General features: G+C 28.7%; 1 protein-coding gene across 1 annotated transcript in view; it reads left to right on the forward strand.

The window, feature by feature from the left end:
- The first annotated feature begins 4,603 nt into the window (after positions 1-4,603).
- The window catches only part of LOC111620759 (small conductance calcium-activated potassium channel protein 2-like), a 61,058-nt gene continuing 44,061 nt past the window's right edge, over positions 4,604-21,600 (forward strand). The window contains exon 1 of the mRNA XM_023362754.1: positions 4,604-6,085. Within this exon, the coding sequence (XP_023218522.1) occupies positions 5,090-6,085 (996 nt within the window). The 5' untranslated portion in view covers positions 4,604-5,089. The remainder of the gene's footprint in view (positions 6,086-21,600) is intronic.

A 21,600-nucleotide genomic window follows, 5' to 3' on the forward strand; every position in this document is an offset into this window, starting at 1 on the left:
CGGCTTGATTTGTCACAGTGGCGTCNATTAAATTTCGTACACTTCAACATTTTTCTTAACCAATTTACTCAGCTAAATATAAATTAATATATTATTAAAGTATATGAGAATAAAAATTCCTCATTTCTACAGAATTTTACTCAATAAAAACTTGTTTCATCTATAAATTATGTAAGAATTGTAAATAATTCTAACATATAAAAATATACTAGAATTAAGGTAAATTATTTAGAAAAATTTAGAGAAAATCAATTTATACGTTCATTTAAATCAAAATTACTTATTAAAATATTAATTTTTAAGTAATTTTAGAAGGAAAAAATAAATAAATAAAACATTAACACATTTCTCTCATCACTTTCTCCATTTCGAAAAATCGTCATGCTGATAATAGCGAGTTGTCACAGACGTCACGTAGGAAATGTCGGCATAATAAATATTCATATGGTGAATGGGACCACCTGTTGAGATGGAAGATGAAATTAGGTTCCTGTGTTTATTTTTAATGTCTACGAAATTCCCTGGAGGAAAGAGCAATGGGAATAGCGACCTTCTCCCAATGCTCCCGGATGCAAGAGGGGAATAAGTAATTCTGAAAATCATCTGATTGATAGCCCGTCCGCATTATCAGCAAGACGTATATATATATATAAAAGACAAAATGACAAATTATATCAGCAACTGTCATCGTAAATCAATGTGACAATTTATTGAATATATATACATCAAAAAACTTTACTTAAAAAAAAATTCTATACAAAAATCATTTCTGAATTATTTTTTGCATGTTTGAGAGGTTGTTTCTAAAGTCATTTTTCTCTAGAATTTTTTCTAGAATTCAAACTATTATTTTTTTATTATTATTTTCTATTCTCAATGCCAAAAATTCTGAGCTTGAAGACGTGCGAAACGACGAGATTTACGATGAATATTCTTACATTTTCTACGTAAAATGCCATGAAATTAAATCGTATAATAAACTTAGAATTTAATAAACGTTAAACAAAGTTACAATTTAAAATGAATTAAAAATGATTTTACTGCGAAGTATTTTTAATCTTAGAAAATTATATAATTTTCTATTAATAAATTCGCCATACTTTAACCTCTACAAATAAATAATCACATTATAATATTTTCAATTCCTGTTATCTTTTAAAGTCAATTAGCTTAATAGGTAACTGTTAGGAAATGAATGTTTAACGAGGTCATGAATGTATTTCGATATAGTTATTGCGTTACATGAATAGTATATTATACTGATACGTCATATAACGTTTCTCACCTCTTCTATAACATCTATTTTAGTTACTTTGTTAATAATTTAGAGTAAAAGTGGACAGAAAACATAATATATTTTATCATATTATCCAATTTATATTAAAAATTACGAATTCTAACACTAGATGGCATTCGTTTCGATATAATATCCCATACTCAAAAAATCCAATTTAAAAAAGATATATTGGATATTTTAACGTCTTTCTAAGTAATTCTCCGTAATTTATAGAAAGAATACGAGAGAAATTATTTTAATGAATAGAGGATTGAAATTTATTCTAAAAAGTTACATTTTGTGATTTCGAATGTGTAATTATCTCTTTAAAAATCGAAAATATTTTTTTAAAAAATGGTTCAATTCTTCCTTTTAAATAAACTGGAAGAATGTCTGACCTAAAAATATTCTCCAATTTAGAAATTCTGCTTAAGTCGAAAGTTCAATTATTAATGATTCGTATTTTATAGTATCCTTAGGTGATTAATGAGTCATTAATGATACAAAAAAAAACACTAAATTAGATAGCAAAATGATCCTGACAGAAATAATAAATCTTTTCTCTTTAGTAGATTCTTTATAAATGTGTAAAGAAACATGTTAATTGTTATTCTCTAAACTTGACAAAGATGCTTTATCGATTGAAGTAGAAAATAAAATTCTTAAACAGAAAGGATAATATCTAAAGTTTCTCATTAAAAATTGGTGAAGGAATAATTCATAATCAATCAGAAAACCATGCTGATCCTTTATATTAAAGAGCTTCTTCAGCAGAATGTGAAGAAGGATTCTTCTTCTTCTTCTTCTTCTTCTCTCTCTTTTTTTTTCTTGAGGCAAGTCTTTTGTCCAACCCTTTTCAACTTTTCACATTGCTCTAGGACCACGAAAATTTTTCTTCCTTTATTTTATTATTTTTTTCCTTTACTTTCCTCGGGGAATTTTTGGATTCAAAGGCTTTATTCTACTTTGATCGAGGATTGAAAATCCCAAAACAAAAGAGGACGAGACTTTGAAAATGATAGGGTCTACGTTGATAGAATGAAGCATCAATCATAAAAATCAATTTTATAATTAACGATACGATCTCTTTTAACTCCATTTTTTAAAACCTTATTTTTTTAATGTAATAATTGTTATTAAACTATATTTTAATTTAAAAAAAAAGATTATTTAAGCCAAAGAAGGAGTGGAAAAGTAAAAAATCAACGAGAAGAATCGCTTATTAAAATAAAGATAAAAGACTGTTTGACAATCGATCCGTCGATGTCTTTTAATCAGTAATCGATCATCGTAATCGATATTTCTTATATAAAAATTTATTTCCTTTTTCTTTAAACAATAATTAACTTATTCTTCTTTAAAATCGATTTTTAATTTCTTTAATTAAAGAAGAATTTATATGCTTTATGAATTCATTCGGCAATTAATTTTATTATCTTAAACATTTTTTCTTTTTTCTTTCTTTCTTTCTTTCTTTTCCTCGCTATCGATTAACAATTTAAAGCATCGAAATGATCGTATTTAGCTTTAAAAAATGCATTATTTTTATTTAAAAAAATTAATTATAGCATTTATAAACATTAAAATTATAAATTTAAATGCTTCTTTCTGTTACTCGCTCGTCTCTGTTGATACGAAAGAGCAAAGCTTCATAAGTGAATTTTTATTTTAAATTTTTATAGTTTTTTTTAGATAATAAAATTGCTTCAGTTTAATTTCTATTCGTTAAAATTAGTTGATCAAAGGAGGGAAATTTATGCCAATTTCCATGTCATTTATGTCTCGAATTTCTCTTTTCATTCTCTCCTCCTCTTTAAACGTGTTACCTTGGTTACTAATGGAAAATGCATATGCATCACATATAACTTTGTTGCATAACTTGGGTGATGTAAAGACTCTATACAATATCGATCATCAGCCGCTTTTTCTAAATATATGACAAATATAAATCGATATCCTCATACATAATAAAGGCATAAACTCTACAAGAGACTCTTCCTTAATTAATAAGATATAATTACTTGTTTATGTTTGGCAATTTGCTTCGATCGAATTTATATTAATTAATTAAATTTAAATTAATATTTTAATTATATAATCTTATTTTTCACAGATTAAAAAAAAACCAAAGTCGAAGCGATTAGTTAGCTAAATATAGACGATTTTCGCGAATATTTTACTGATTAATTTAATTATTTTAATCGTTATTACGTAAATTTAATTATTTATAATAAGAAAAAGTCTCGTAAGATGAGTTTCGTGCATTAATTTATAGATTTTTTATCCTATAAAAAAAGAAAAAACAATGAAAATGTTTAGTTTAAAGCGGCGTAAAGAGCGGCTATTGAGTATTTTCTTCGTTCATTTTTTAATTATAAAGTAGAAATTTTTTGTAAAGACTAAAATAGATTAATAAAATTGTATTTTCTTCTAGTAATTTTGCCTTTAAAGATAAGATATCTATCGAAATTGAGCTACTAAACTGTAAGATGTAGCCTCGAGTGATAATTCAATTCTAATCTGTTCTTGTAACTTTCTACAAAGACAAAGTGACTTAACGAGATCATTTTCAAGCAAGAAGATTACAGAAAAATGAAGAAAATAGTTTTCTGTTTTGAACAGGAAAATAGTAACTATTTCCTCTTTTTTTTTCTTCCTTCCCTTTTCTTCCCTCTATAACTCTCCTGTTTAAAGATAAATTTGCAAGGTCACACTATAAAACAGTAGGGAATACTACTGCCCGAAGCTATATTTTAATTGGTTTTTAACTTTATTTTATTCATTTTTCCTATCAATTTTTTAAAATTTTATAAAGCAGAATAAAAATAATATAAAGCTTAAAAGTCAATAACAAAAAAAGTAAGTCGTGTTTACAGATAAAATTATACAAAAGGAATTTGAACGATAAATATTATAAAATTAATTCTACACAAAGGAAAATTGTCGGGAAAGTGTTTTAAAATATTAAATAACCCAAATGTAATCAGAAATACGAACTTTAATCGTTACAAATGCGATTAAATTTCCTGAGCAAATTCCAGATTAAGGATTAGAAAGTTTAGCATTTCATAGTAATTAAAGCAAAGACTTTATTTCAGATTTTTTAAAATACATTTTATAAATAAAATCTTATCATTTTTAATATAAAAAAATAAATTATTTTACTATAAAACGTTGTAGTTTATTATTATTATTATTATTATTAAAAAAATAATTTTAAAAAAATCCTTGGGAGGAGTTGATCTTGTATGTATTAATATAAGAGATTGTATCGTTCTGTTTAAAAATAATTAGTCTGTTTAAAAAAATGATTTTTATCGATCGTTCATCAAGAACGGTTGTTTTTCTTTCTCCTGTAGAAACTTTAAGAGTTATTCAAAGATAAAATTAATGCAAACAAGGCAAGCCTTTAGTTGCTAATTATTCTTAACTGGAAGAAAAAAGGGATGAAAACTTCAATATGGTGGACACACGTGTTTCAATTTTTATTTATATATCGGAATTTATTAGAATTTCTTTTTTAAATTTAAATTATAAAAAATTTACTCGTACAAAATTCCTATTAAGTTAATTAACGGTATCTTTAAAGGTTCACGTAATTTAGATTGTTTTCGGTGTTATATTGAGAATTAATTATAATTAATCTTTCTAAAGAGTAAGAGAAGACTTTTTTCTTAAAAACAACGAATTTTTTTATTGTTCTATTTGTCTAAAAACTTATTTTTTGTGTTTTTTTTTTACTTACAGATCCGCTTCGGAATGTATTTAAGGGTTCAGAATGTGAACTACTTTGACCTATGACATCAAATCAGCATGTCCATAGTTATGGTGACTCCCGCTGCAGACGACAGCAGAGTCGACTGTACACAACCTTACACTTCGGACCCCGTACAGAACGGAAATCTTCCATCGGGTGTCAGCATGGACGAGACGGGTCAAGACCCGGTGGTGCCCATATATAAGCACAATCCGCTGATGTTCGGGAGAATGCACTCCGAACCCGAACATTCGTTGCCCTTGGTGGAATTCAGACCCCTGGAACAACCGTCGGAAGGTGGCAGCACTTGTCAGGCCAGCCACCGCTCCTGTCCGGAGATAAGACCGGAAATCCACGTCCAAGCGAGCGAAGTGGAGAATGGGCAGCAGCAGCAGCAGCAGCAGCTGGAGAAGGAGGAGGAGATAGCGACGGTGGCTCCGCTAGCGGACGAAAGGCGCACTACACCAGTCAGCCGTCACTTGTGGACTCCAAACACTCGTTCGGGGCTGAGCTCTCGTCTGGAACACAGTTTCCTCACGCGTACGGTATCGCGCGAGAGCGTCCGTTTGTTGCCTTGTAACCTACCTGCGGACACTCAACCTCTAGTGGTCCCTTCAGGTGTGCCAGTCGCTTATCCGGCCCACCTGACGACATCGTTACGTCAGTTGCAACGGGACAACGAGATAGCCGAAATAGCAGCCGATTCTTTACGTATCAATGGGGCCCTCCGCCAGTTTCGGCAGCTGCGTAAGCCCACTTCGACCCTCTCCATACCGTCATCCATGAAAGGTCAGCAAAACTCTACCGAAACCGAGAATGCCGGGATCGCTTTGGTGGGCGTCACAACCGAGACCCCGAGTTGCAGGGCTGACGATAGGAAAAAAGGCAGCGGTGCCTTTCACAAACCCAACGTGGGCTACAGACTAGGAAGGAGGAAAGCCCTTTTCGAAAAAAGGAAGAGGATCAGTGATTATGCATTGGTCATGGCCATGTTTGGCATCATTGTTATGGTACTGGAAAACGAACTTTCGGCTGCAGGTGTCTATAACAAGGTAAGTTTTCCCCACTGTTTACTGAAAGGGGGTGGGCTACTCCAGTTGGGAACACTTTAACAACTTGGCTTAAGGCCCAAAAAAGAAACACGTATTAACATTTTACTAAACGTCATCCTTCAACTTGGCCACCGTTGTCCATTAAGGACACGCGCGTTTTTAGGAGAGAATGTCACTCGTCCTTGTAGGATGGAGCAGCCACTGGCAAAACGTCCCTTACTAGGAATAGAAACTAAGAGGTTATGTTGCGCAGAGAGAGAGACGGTGTAGCTTGCCAGAGAATTTAGTTTTCGCTATCTACAGCCAGCTCTCTAACTAAACGATGCTTGTTGTTGCCATTAGGATAGAGAACTCGACCGGGACGTATTTTAAAAAAGGACATATCAATGGAAGGGTGAAGTCAACACGATGACATCTTAATTATTCCCTGCACGTGAATTCGTCTCGGATGGAGGTCGTGCCTCCCTTCCAGCTATCTAACTATGCCTCAAACCATTGCCAAAATTAATTAGTTAACTTTCAGTGTGTACTGTTATTACGCTGCTATAACTTTATAAATAAGTTTAAAATCCGTCCGGAATCGAGTAAACAAGTTTAAAAAAGTAAAAAAAAAAAAAAAGTAAAATGTAAACGAGGAAGCTCGAATGTATTTTAAAGAGAGCATGCGTTAGACAACAGCTTGGCTCTTTTTCGATAAATATTCATGTTGAAGATGCTAGCCAAAAGCCTTTCAATCAATAAATATATTTCTAGAATTCAATTTAGTATTAATCAACTAAGTTTTTTTTCCTTCTTCTTCTCTTCTTTCTCGAAAGCCTCTTTCATCATTACATAAATAAGTTTCTTGTTAAGGAGAGAGCGAGTTCCTCTTTCAAAAAAAAAAAAAAAAAGAAATAATCTACATCTGTTCCTAGAAAACCGCATCATAATAATCATAATTGTAAGAAAATATACGGAATGGCTTAATCTTAAATTTTAATAATTAATTAAAATTTAAAAATTACAAAAATTTCTCCTTAGATAAAACTTTAATTTAAAGTTTCGCTTGTTATAAACTTTATAGAAATTTTTATCTTTCTCATTTCTTGCTAAGTTTGAAACGTTTTCTAATGCAAAATTATGCCTTTAAATTATTTTAAGAAGTAAAACTCTATTATCTAGCAAGAGCGGTGAAAGATGGAGAAAGAAGTGAATAATAATAATAAATGGCAAAGTATCGTCTCTACTAATTTTTTTTTCTTCTCTCAATATTGATTGAAATTGGTAATGTGGTTTTAATTGAAATGGTTAGAAATGAATTGCAATAATTCAGTTAAAGAATTTATCTGGTAAAATCGAGTTTCCAATTTTGATGTATCGGATAAAAGTAGGATAAGGAAGAGCATTCCTTTACGATCGTTGATTTTCTGATACTACATTCTCTTCGCATCCTTCTAAGCACTCGACCATATAGAGAAGTAAGATGAAGCGGAAAAAAAGCAGAGAAAATATCAATTTTATAACATAATTTTACAAGAATTTAACATATATAACGTTATATTTATGATAATATTTTAACATTAAGATCTCGAAATTAACCACGAATGAATTAGCCGAATTTTACATTGGCATCGCGTCTAGAGAGCGTGTAACACTTTCAGAATGACATTTAGAATAATTAGATCAGTAAACACATTATTTTTATCCAATTTTTGGCTTGTAAATAAGAATAAAAAATATTTAAAAATTAGCATTTTAAGTTCAAATTTTTTTACCTTCAAAAAATTGACTATTGTGTGGAGGTAAACCTCGATGTTTATACGTCTACACATTGAATTTTTTTTTTCGATATATTTAATGCCATTTTCTACGTTTTTACTTCGAATTTTAACTAGCATAATTAAAATACATCCTGCATTTCATTTTATGTAACTTTTTCTATCCTTAACAGCAATTAATATTATGAGTTTAATAACAATAGTATAACGTTAAGAGATATTGTTAATTTTATTAAATGTTTCTGTCTCTCTAGGGTCTAGGTATTGTTCGTGAATAATTTTTGCTTAAATTTAAATCAATAATAATCCCTACTGCACCCAAAAAACAATTAGTTTAATCGGATTTTATCTCACCTTTATTCAAAAATTTATCACGAAGAAATGAAGAATTTTCGCTATTGAATGAAATATATTTATTAAATTTTGATACGGAGACGTTTATCTTATATATTTTATGTGGTTTCTAAGTGATAAGTCATAATTTTCTATCATTTTTTATCACTTATATATATAGGAAGAGAGAGGCCTGATTCCGCATCCTCTCTAGATCCTAAAAGAAGCTGAAGATAGATAAACACTTCGCTTCTATTCTATTTATTAATATCTCGGGTATAAAGTAATTTCAAAAGGATTAAAACTTTCGGGTCTGTATAAAAGAATAGGAAGAGGAAAGATAAAATATTAAAAGAGCATTTGTCGACGTGTTTATAGATAAGCTTTACGACGAGCCGATAAAGGGCTTTATCTATTTGAATAAATATTAAAAATAATCATGTTTTAACTATAGAAAATAATAATGGTAATAATAATAAACAAAATTAAACGAGGAAAAATTTAAAAAATTGTTATTATTTGTCTTATAAATTCTTTTGTAGAAAGAAGCAGATATTGGAAAATGGAAATATAAACTCCTATGGGAGTATGCTGGTGAAATATCCTTGCAAATTCTCCATTGATTTGATTTAAAGCTATGATTTAGAGGTATTCTTGACGCCAAATCCAATAAAATGAATGCCATAACTTTGAATTTGGGAATGAATGGGTTTGTTTTTGCCATACAAGAGCACGCCCAAGAATTCTTCCATTATCTCTTATGTAAGAATTTTATTTCTCTTTCATGGTCGAAATTTTTATTTCTCTAAGACCGAAGTTACGTTTGTACAGGATATAAATAAATTTAAAGCATTATTAATAATATAAAATAATATTTTCTAATTCGTATTTGAAAGAAAAACCTCGAAAGTTATCGGCTTTAATTAAAATAGTTTAATGACAAAGTGCTGATTAAACTTTCTAGACTCTTAAATCGACATTTGTACAGTTGATTATTAGCATTCTTTGTATGGAGCCGACACCATTAGATACTTTGTCTGTATCTGTTAGCCTGAAGCTGCTTATTGACCATCTCCATATGGTTACATATTTAATGGCTATGCTTTTTTCTACGTCTCGCTCCAGGCATTTTAGTGATTTTTCAGCTTGTTTAAACTCATTTAAAAGTAATGAGATTTATTAGAATTTGAATTTGAATAAATAATAAAAGTCACGGAACTGTTAACGTGTTCAAATTTGTATACAATTAACTTTAATTATTAATATTAATAATTTTTTTAAGTACGTTATTGTCTGAATGATCGATTCTAACTTATTTAATCGAATTATATATGTTATGAGCGTGTTTCTTAGTAACAAAACTGTGATAAAAGTCTAGGAAAATCAAAGAAGATATTTTAAAAACCTTTCAGTCACGAAATGTTGATAACTGTCACGATTTTTTCCTTTTTTTTTACCTTTTATATACTGAATTTTCCCTCTCTTTTCACATCCGTTTTGGATACGTACTTAACAACAAACCCTTTTAAATATTTTATTATATTATTTATAAATCATCAAACACGCAAAATCCTATTGTTTTAATTCAATTTACGTGAGGGTTACACCCGTTTATTCGGGACGAAAATGCATATTTTATTTTTAAGTTAATTAAACGATTCGTCTCGCACAGTACGATGTGTTAATTAATATAAATAATAGAAAAATTCGAACGATTTCTATAATAAATAACTGGATAATCGAAAAAAAGCGCTTGTAATATAAATCCTTCTGATAATATTACGCATCTAATTCTAGATAAATGAAGAGATTATGATGCTGGCAGACATAATCTTCGATATAACATTCATCACTAGTGGCTATAGTTTCTTATTACTTCACCTCGTAACATTTAAAAAAAAAAAAAAAACTTAATCTATGCGAAACGGCATCGTTAAAATTATCGTTAACTGTCTTATTAATTGAATTACACTGTGTTTATTAGTATTTATAATTATAAATTAATTAAAAGACACTTCTTACAAGGAATTTATTTAAGAACAACCAGGATTCTATTAAGTGTTATATAATGGTAAATCAAGAAAGCTTAGTTACATATTAGGCGCAATTCTGGATAATACTACGATCCCATTCAACAGAGGAGTAGAGGATTACAATTCTGCCAACATCTGATAGCTTAACCATTAGTATATATCGGTTATTTAAAGAGATATACAGCTTTCTACCCAGTGTAATAATCAGCATCACGCAATTCTCTGTCAGTATAAACACTCCTAAAATTGAAGTTAAATTGGGATACTTTACACTATATTTTTAAAAATTCGTTAAAAATGTTGTTGAATATATATCGAAGGATAATTTTTTGGCACGCTTGTCAGAAATACGTCACGATTCACATAGGAAGAAAAAAGGAATTTTAGGCAGAATCTCGTGCCAATTCTAACCGTACAGCTGTGGGTTTTCTTTTTCTTAATATATATTAAGAATATATATATATAATTTTTTTTATATTTCTCTACTTCCGTACTTAAAAATCTTTATATTAAACCTTTGTAATTCTTCTAAAATTATCTAATTAATTTTGTAATTTGAGATTCAATTAGAATTCCTGATTTATCGTACGTGTTCTAATTTGCTGTGTAACCCAATTCTGAGCAAATATCACTGTATCTATTGATCATGTAAGTGAACCACAACACGATAGCGAAGAAAACAAGGCATAGTCGCTATAAAACTCGACCCTCCCCCTATACTTTCCTTTGCTATCCTTTGTTACTATGGTAACAGTGTCTTTCGTGAAAACCGGTAGTGATAGTAAAGGAGAACCGTAATGATGATCGGAAGCAACAGTTCTCGTAAAGAATATAGATAAGTGGATTATAAAAATATATATATATTCTACAAAAATAGCATTATATCAACGGTAGATAAGATATTTTTGGAGTTTTTCCCATCATCATCGTGATAAAATTCGGTAACTTTTTCTGATTATAATTAATATATTTTTTTAATTTAACAAATTGTAGTTTGAAATTATACGCGATTTAATAATTAATAATTAACTATAATTCAATTATAAACAAAAAGATATCGAATTTTTCTCTTTTATTTACTCGATAGCAAACTCAATATTTGTATTTTGACATTTATTATTAAGAAATATGAGTTTATTTAGTGTTTCCTTTATTGTATGAGATATTATCTTAATATAAGAGGAAAAAAGTATTGAAAATTCACTGTCTTTCTGATAACTTTAGGATGATATCTTTATTTGAACTAACCTATTATCTCATATTGGATTTTGAAGATATATAGTCTATAGGTATATATATTGTGTCTGTAGGGAAATATCCAGCTTCCAATAACTCAGATAAGCTTTAAAATGTTAAAATTGAGTTGCACGGACAAATTTTTAATAAATTTCATCCGCATCCAGAGCCTAGGGAATTTATATTATTACGTAGAAATTAATTTATTTTTAAAATATTTTCTTCTTTAAATTATATATCAATTATTTCATTGAATTATTAATATTTATTTATTTAAATGGTTTGAATGAGGAAATAATAAACTTATCTTTAATATTTTTTTTAATGAAGAAAAATAGTTTATCTTGACCTAAAATATTTTTTCATTACTTTTAGTTCTTATCAGTGTTGTATGATTCATAAATATATATTTTATTCCATTCACGCAACTAAAAAAAAAAAAATTACAACAAAAATGCAGTAGACAGCATGTCTTCTGTGGAGAAAAAAAAAACAATCCCTGGAATGGTATCTTCACTGCACGCATTCGTGTCTAGCAGTGAAGCACATTATCTACTTTATATTTCATTTATTAAAAATAGAAATAATCGAATGAAAAAAAAAAATCGAATAGATACATTTTTAAATCACGTTATTCTTAGAAAAATATTTAATTTAATTTTTAAACAGATAATAAAATATATATGATACAATTTCGATGCCAAACTATTTATCAGCTGTGGGCATTTCGGATAATTTCTTATTATCAAGTTTGTGTTGGCCATAGCTTGAAAAGTAAGAATAACAACCTCAGGCTATCTTCCTTCCTTCCGTTATTCTGACGAACCTCTTATTATGCCCGAAGCTATAAACATGTTGAAGGATGAGTTGCCTGAGTGTATTTTCAAAAAAATATTAAAAGTTAGAAATCCTCTAATAAAAATAAATAAATAAGTAATATATATATAACGTTTAAAAAGTATATCTAATTGTAATTAATTAAATTTATTAATAAAACTTGTAATTTGTGAGTAAGATTGCAGTTTTTATTCTTTTGTGGTCGTTGTAATTCAGAGCACAACTAAGTTTTAGATGCACCTTTGCTCCTTTGCTAAAGATCATTAAATATACAGAAGGCACATGGCTTATAAATTTATTATTTATGGAACTTTTTGAGATCTATTAAATATTTAATCAGGATCGTTGAGTATTGTACTGTACATCAAAAGGAGCTACGTAGAGAGAGAATGTCTCTCTCTTTTTTTTTTTGGAAAGTTAAGATTTTTGTATAAAAGAATAATTTTTAAAATTTAATTAATATCGATAAGACGTCGCCAACTATCATCCGTAATGAAAGAATGAATAATGTATCCAACTAGACAAATCATTTTTGTTCGAAGTGTTGTTTTCTTATATGTACTAAGGATAACATCTGTAGATTCTCATCGGATACATCTAGAAACTTGATTAATCAATGCAAATCCAAACAAGATATATCGAAGTTTTTATTCTCTATATTACTTAACAACCAGAAGTTTTAATGAATATATATAGAACTGTAAATTGTACAGGGTTTTAAACATAAATTGTTATAACACGACGTAACTACGATAAGAATGGTAATTATTATTAGAATTACTAAGCTACTCGTTGGAAATGTCGACATTAAACACAATGCGACAGCTTAGCGACAACATATCGTAGCTCTATATTATTAAAATTAACAATTAATATTATTAATACGTTAACAAAAAGTATTCTATAGTTAAATATATCTTCACTCCATCCAAATTTTATTATCCAAGAGGTAGCTTCTAACGTATGGAAGTCGATAACATTTTTAAGAAAATAAACTAAAACTAATTAAAATCTTTACAAAAATAAACAAGTTTTCAATTGATTCTATTTAAAATATATTATTTTAATCGTAAATTTAAAAAAAAATCGTAAAACGTCAGGTATAAAATTTGGCACATACGTAAGTTTGTCTGGACTCATTTCTTCAAGGGCAATAAAAGGAAAAAACGCCAGCAAATAATGTCAATGATGGCGTCAGTATGTCATGCTACCTTCCATAATTCATGAGTCATATTTTATAGCGTGCAAAATGCTCTCAGGAAATGTAATTGGTTAGCTCCGACTGTTCGATTCCTCGGATGTAGTTCTGCATCCACTTTTAAACACTTCAACACATACCATTTAAATAATATGAAAATTTATCATTTTAATCGCTGTAATATTTTTAAAATTATTATTAATGAGAGCTGTAAATAAAGTAAAATTATTTGTTTATTCCCCCGCTTCGTTTAAACGAGCGAGGAGAGGAACAGAATTGCTATTATTATTATTATTATTATTATCATCATAATTTACGAAAAAATTTAAACGAAACTAATCTATCAACTTGTAAGAAAATTAAACTATTTAAATGCAAATTAATTAATTTTTAAGTAAGAAAATTCTTTATTAATTTCAGTTTGTTATTAAGCAACTAATCTTTCAAAGATGTTAAAGGTTACGCCATTTTTTTTTCCTTCTCTTCCTCCTCCTTCTCTTCTTCAATGTCATCAGAGTTAGTTGTTGAAAGATTATCCTTATGATTGTATAGTGTTTCTGTACTATTGAAAATTTTGGCATTTATATTATGAAAAAGCGTGGCCCATGATATTTTATGTGAAGAGCTGTCAGTGTTATAGAATTTACTTGATAAAGTTTCTTTTCGAGATTTACGAACAACGTCCTGGACGGAAGCCAACTGTATCTAAACAGAAATTAAAACTATTTATTTATTCCCTTAAACTTTAACTTGTCATATTACAAAATGGAATTTTTCTATAATTTTATAAATTACACTTTTGGACTTGTTGAATGTTGGTAAAAAAAAATATACAGAAATTCTGTTTCAAAAGTTGAAATGCTTATTATAGAAATGGGAAGATGGAGAAAAAATATAGAAACGGTTGATGATAAAATGATTACTTTTAGAATAATCAAAAGTAAGGGGGAAAAAAGTAAAATAAATGATCTTTAGAGCAGGTAGAAAACTCATTCATCCTCCTTCGAGTATTTAAAAGAATATTTCGAAAGTTTCTCCATCAAAAACTATAGTAATTNTGGAGGAATATTAATAAACTTATTAATAGATTTTTCTACTTTTTAAGACTTCTATCATCAATAAATTTTACTTTTTTTAAATAGAAAACGTTGTAAAAAGGAAAATGTATATGCCTTTTTACAAAAATTCAACTCGAATTTTAAAGAAAGAGGCGAAATTTTTTCCTTATATCAAAAGACAAGCCGGATACTTCAATCATGTGAATCTTTAGAAAATGTTAGCAATGTCACATATATGAATATTTTATACCAAAGTTTGGAAAAGTATGACTATTAATGAATTCTTTTTATGTAAAAAAAAATATACAGAAATTCTGTTTCAAAAGTTGAAATGCTTATTATAGAAATGGGAAGATGGAGAAAAAATATAGAAACGGTTGATGATAAAATGATTACTTTTAGAATAATCAAAAGTAAGGGGGAAAAAAGTAAAATAAATGATCTTTAGAGCAGGTAGAAAACTCATTCATCCTCCTTCGAGTATTTAAAAGAATATTTCGAAAGTTTCTCCATCAAAAACTATAGTAATTGTCATTAGATAACTTTTAAATTTAACAGTAATTAATAACCAAATCTGCTATCGAAATGCCTAGAGGAGTGCCAGGAAATTGTCATTCTGTCACCTCTCAAATCTGCAAAGATACATTTCATTATTGTTATAACCTAGTGAAAGTCTTTAACGTATAAACCCCATCTAAAATATTTGGAATTGTCTAATTAGTAAAGTCTGGAATGTTTGGAAAAGTAATTTCATCCGAGAGCACTCTATTAAGAGCATCATTTTTTTTTTTTTGATGAAGTTGATAGAAAAGTAAAAGAAGTAAACTTCAACTTTTGATTGATGTTTGCTAGAACTTACAGAATAATTTCTAACTAACTGTGGATTTTATATAACTGATAAATAAATAAATAAAAAAGAAATATATATATATATATAAGAGAAAGAGAGAATAGAAAATTTTCTATGAAGAAAGAAGGGAAGAAATTCTCTTCCCTTCTTCGATTTTACTGACGTGATGTTGAACTGATGTTGACAGCATGGAACACTCGAAATGTAATGGAAATCTTTCGTGTTGGTCAAGCGACCAATAATATCTACTCTCTCAACTTCTATATTCGACGTTCGAGTTTCGAAATGAGGAAGTGACGTTTTCAATTTGGCAAATTTTCCAATTGTGTTTCGTTCATTCACAATCTGAAATCTATCGATTCTCTTACTTTTTTTTCCTCCCTTCGTTCTTTGCTCATTTTCCTCTTCGTCGTTCATTAGAAAACAAACATTTTTCGACCTTCTTCAAGCAAATTTAATTAAATTTTATTTGATAAATTATGATTTTGTTTACGCAAACTTATACGAAAGAATTATTCATTTCTAAATAAGTATTATCTCGTATTACATTATTTAACTTTTAAATTATATTTTTACACATTAATTAATTATTTCTCTCTCACACACACTATTCCGTTTGTCTAAATATAGAATTATCTTGTCGTATAGGATAGAGAATGAAGTATTGTCTGATTATAATTAAATTTCTCAATACATCATCTTTCTATTATTTAATAGCCAGAAAGATAGAGAAAGGAAATCATGAAAAGTAGAATTTATTATTATTATTATTATTTGTGGAGAATTATTCTACTTTATTATTGGAAAATATATATATATTAATGTTAAAAATTGTAGAATTTCTAGCTTAAGGCTATTTTAAAAAGTGGCAAAAGTCATCAGTCAAAAGAGACATAAGAAACTTTACTCTTATCGATGTCTTCTGTTTCATCTGATCAAAATTCTGTTGGATTTTGTTTCTAAAAGTCATTTTTCTTTCATCTTAATGCCATTTGATTCATCTTTATTCCTTAAATCTAACGGGATATTGTTCAGACTCCGCCCAATTTTTATATAAAAACACAATTTTAAATCCAATCTTTAAGATGAATTCCGATAGATTTGACTTAAAAGAATAATTTTCTAGTAAAAGGAGAAAAAAAATCAGTTAATAGATATTGTTCGTTGCCTTCTTTATTGCTTTTTTACTCCATTATCTGAATTTTTTTTATTATTATATTCTTTATCCTTTATACAATTGAAAAAATTTTATGAATAGCAATTCCCAGCTTCTCTTAAGAACATTATTCAGCTAAATTTATGTCTGAAACAAATTTCACTAAACTATTGAAACATCTTGATGATCCTAGTAAAGGATATTAAACGTTTATAACTTATATTAAAATTTATATTCGATTAAATATGTTTCCATTATATATGTATATATATATATATAATTGACCTTTTTTTTACCTTAATTACATTAACTTTTTCTCTATATAACTCGTTAAATTGTAGTTACTTGCCTTAATAAATTATTGATTTATATAATTATATATTAAAATAAATGTTTAATATAATTCTATGTAAAAAAATAACTTATGTTAAATTAGTTTCTTTATAAAGTTTTTAATGTTTTAATATGTAAAAATAGTTAAATTTAATTAAGTTATAAGTTAATAAAATGCTTGGTTGTTAAATATAATAAGTTTATTTTAAGGAAAATCAGCAACGAGTTGCGTAACTTTCCAGGCAAGAGTTAAAATGGTGTATGGCGCCATCTTTTATGAGATTTTATTTTAAAAAAATTTTATATTATTAATAGACAAAAGCTTAATTCTCAAGATAGAGACGAGCTTTATTTTAAAAATTGTATATGCTAATAACGAGTAAACTCTTCATTAAGTCCGAACTCACTCGAGATATGACATGTGATCGCCCCTATCTTCCCACCCCTTTGACCTTTAACCACCAAAATTTAATAGCATTAATAACCTCAATACTCGAACCTACTTGCAAAATTTCAGAAATTTTCGACAAAAAGCACTGGAGTTATTAAGCTTTAAAGTGATGGATAAAATCGCCCTTCTCCCAAAAATATAAATTTCTACAAATAAATAATTTTAAGTAAATATTTATATTAGTACTTTTGAGATAATTACTAGATAAATTATTTAAAAAAATTAAATAAATTTCTTTCATAATTTTCTATAAATAATTTCATTATAAGACATTTTATTCTACAAATTAAAAAGTATATACGTGCTTGATTAAGATGCGAGATTGTGTTTTCATCTTCATCACGAATCTCTCAATAAAGATGAGTGGAGAGACGGATGTCATTACAACTAAGTAAGATCAATAAGATCTATGATTAAATATTTACAGAAAAAAAAACCTCGAAACATCTCAATTAGTTACTTCATCAAGCTAATTGAAGAACTCTTTCTCCTAAGAAACTTTAAAGCTACGTAATTTTTGGGATGTTGACCATAAAAATTACATTCCTATCCGCATTATCACTTAAAACTCGATTTCTTTTATATATCTAAATAGCATTTTTGTGTGTATTCTAGCGAGAAATTTTCATCCCATCGATCATTTCAAGAATAAAGTTTGTTTTTCTTCTAACACATCGATCGTTAAACTCTTAACCTATGCGATATTCCTTATGTTGTTTGCCTTTACCGAAATACTCCAATCAACTCTTTACTACGAGTTCGTTGCCCTCATATATATATATATTTTCTTTTATGCATAATTTCTCTCCATCTTCCGAACCATCTTCCACTTGTATTCTGAATTTACATATAACTTGAATTATCATCAAAATTCACCACCCTAATGCAATATATATTAAATAAATAAGAATTTCTTTCTTAAAATATGCATCTTGTATGATTTCTTAAGTCTTTCTTTCCATTTTTTAACCCCTTAAAAATATAGATATATGTGTGTTTTTACTAGAGGAACGTGATTCAACTTCAGAAACACGTGAAATATTTCCTTTAAACTTCAGGAAAGATGTAAAATTTGTAAATGGATATTTTAGTAAAGATGTGAACATGAATATTTAAATTTAATCATGTTTTTATAGTTTCATTTCGTATGATTTTAGATAACTTTCTCTTTTATCTTCCTACTCCTCTTCTCCATCCTCCTTCTCTTTTCCATCTTATAACGCCTTAAAAAATAAAATATATAAAGCATTCGTTTTTAAAATATCAAATTTATATTTTAAATATATTTTTCTATATTTTATATTCTTATTTTTAAAGTTCTTGGGAATAGAAAAAGCGTTGTAAAGAATTTATCTTCGTACTATTGAAGAATGGAGAGATTCAAAAATCGACCCGTTCACCTGTTGAACGTTTGTACTTTTTTCTATAATTTTATAAATTACACTTTTGGACTTGTTGAATGTTGACACACACACACACAAAAAAAAATAAAGAATTATAGCTAAAAATTGGACAAATTCTGCTATAATTGACACGAGATGGCAGATTAAATCGATCGAAATAAACGAATAAAAATCGATTTAAAAGTTAAAAAATTCGGTACATTTCATCTGTTTATTAAATAAAATTGCGTAAATGTAATTAAAAATTCAAAAATATTTAAAGAGATTTAAAAATTTCAAGTATGTAAACAAAATTTAAGGCATTTTTTTACAGTAAACACCATTAAGATTTCGACAGAAATGCTACAGAAATCCTTAGAAGAGAGAGAGAGAGAGAGTACTCAGGTTTGCTGGATTAAAAAAAAAATAACCTGGAACGTTGCATTAATAAGAGATGATAAAAGGTTCCGCATGATGCGGGAGAAAGAAATGACCAGACACGTATAGAAGATAAAAAAAAATAAATAAAGAAGAGGAAGAAGGGAAGAGGATAGGAGAAGAGACAAAAGCAATGATTTGTTACTATGCTAGCAGACATGGGGGTCTTGTTTCTCAAGGGATTTGCCACCAAAGTTGAATTTATTGATGTTTGTAGCGTTACCATAGTTACATCTTCCTTACTTGAAATGACGTTTGAGGTTTGTAGAATAAAACCAATTGGCTGACTTGGGAGATTTATACTTTGATATTCGATTCATCATCCTTCCATTTATTTTCTTCTCGTAAACTAAACATTAATTACATTTTTTTAAAATTATTTCGATTAAACTTGGATATGTTTTAATATGTTTACTTACAAAACTAGTTAATTTAGAAAATGTTACGCCCAAAATAAATTTAGGAAATAAAAAAAAAAGCTATAATAATTAAAATTCTTTCTTTTTTTTCTTTTTTTAATCTAAATTTTTTCTTATTTTTTATGAACATTAATGGCTTCTGGAGAATAAGAAAAACCATCTAACTCTCCATTAATGCTAGGAAAAAATTTTAATAAGTTTTTCTAAGAAATTTTCTTGTTATTTTTTTGTTTTTTTTAAACGTGGAAATTCAGATTTATTTACATTCCTCTTTTATTTTATTGTCGATTGAACGAGGTGAAACTGTTATATTTCGTTTGTTTACTCTCCTTTTAAACGCTTCTACATCATTGAATTTTTTAAAAGTTTATTTATGAATTTATTTTAATTTTCCAGATGAATATAAATATATTTTTTATCCTACAAAGCTTAGAATTACCCTGTCATTCTATTATCATATCATTTATCTATATATAATAATTTATTATAAATTATAACTATAGCATCTCATGATTCCGCATCATCAAATTTCTTAAAGATTGATTTATAATTACTTCAATTTTTTGCTCTAACAAATTTTGAATTGTATCATTTATTTATATATAATACCATTTTTATTATATCTTTAACGATTATACCATTATAAATCGTATATTGTAGCGTTTCCTTACACCATTATACACTAGTGTAGAATTGTCTGATTAGTGTAAAACTCGGCATGCAACTATGTCTCAGACAGGTATGCAAATGATTATGGTTGTGTACGATTACACGCCAGGTAATGCCACTAGAATAGCTTAAAATTGCTACTCCAGTACCTTATAAAATGGCTTACCAAGTTCAGAACCTTCTTTGTACCTCCTGTTTGGAGGTCTATTCGACACAGTCAAAGACATTAAACACAATGGAGTTTGAGAGGTTGATCTTCCACACTTTCATGATCCTAGATTAGTGTTTCTCAATCTTTTTTGACCTTTGTTCAAGGCCGCATCACCGAGTCGAGAGAAGCAGGGTGGTTTTTTTGCCGAATTTTCCTCTATGTGGGCCGTTCTGACCCGACTTTCAGGGTGTTTTGGGAACAATAGATACGTCAGGGCACCTCTTACACGGCAGACAGGTTCTGGATGCCCCAGACAGACTATCAGGAGACGAACACAAGAGAGTCTATGCTCACCATCCAGAGATAGTGAAAACCTCACTATAGAATCCTGTCTTCTCCCGTATCAAAGGCATGAGACTAGTAGAGGCAGATTTACATGCACTTTGACTCGCGACTTTTAAAAACAAAGAGAGTACTCAATAAAGGTATTCGAGGAATGTCTCGTCAAGTTTCCACGCTTCGTTGGCCTGCCCACTCAAATTTGTCGCCCATCGAGCATTTGCGAAATCAGATTGGACACCATCTACTAGTGTAAGAGATCTAAAAAAGCAGTTTGCAACGTCCGAACGGAAAAACCTATCATAGTATAGCATACGGTGCCCTGTATGACTTCATATCAGACAGTATTGCCGCTTATATCCAAGCAAGATGATATGCTATAAAGTAATAAAGGTAATTTTAAATTGTATAATTGTTCTACGGGAAATTGTCCCTTTGCCTTGGTATTGTAACCACTTATTGCTATTGTCATTACGTTTGCACTAATGAAATTTTATTCGTGATGCGTAACTTTGTCAACGAGTGTAACTGAACTTTTTTTTTTTATAATTTTTGAAGTAAAAATATGTTTATTTTAACACCAAAAAGCCTGAAATTATACCATTTTTCGATATACGAGCACTCGCGCAATGTGTATGTGTATATCACCATTATAATGGAATTATTGCGATTATAATAGTATTACTGTATACGTAATAATACCATATTATTACATCATTATAATTGAATATTAATTGTACTAATTAAATTATACCGTCTTTCTATACGGATATACGCGTAATATACAGTATAGGCCTATGTACTGTCGTTATCATTATCATGTCATTTATGTAGAAATGATACCAATTTTATCATACCATTATACTATTGTAAAT

The sequence above is a fragment of the Centruroides sculpturatus genome, unplaced genomic scaffold, assembly GCF_000671375.1.
Source record: "Centruroides sculpturatus isolate CEXI.00-Female unplaced genomic scaffold, Cexi_2.0 scaffold204, whole genome shotgun sequence".
Lineage (NCBI taxonomy): Eukaryota > Metazoa > Arthropoda > Arachnida > Scorpiones > Buthidae > Centruroides > Centruroides sculpturatus.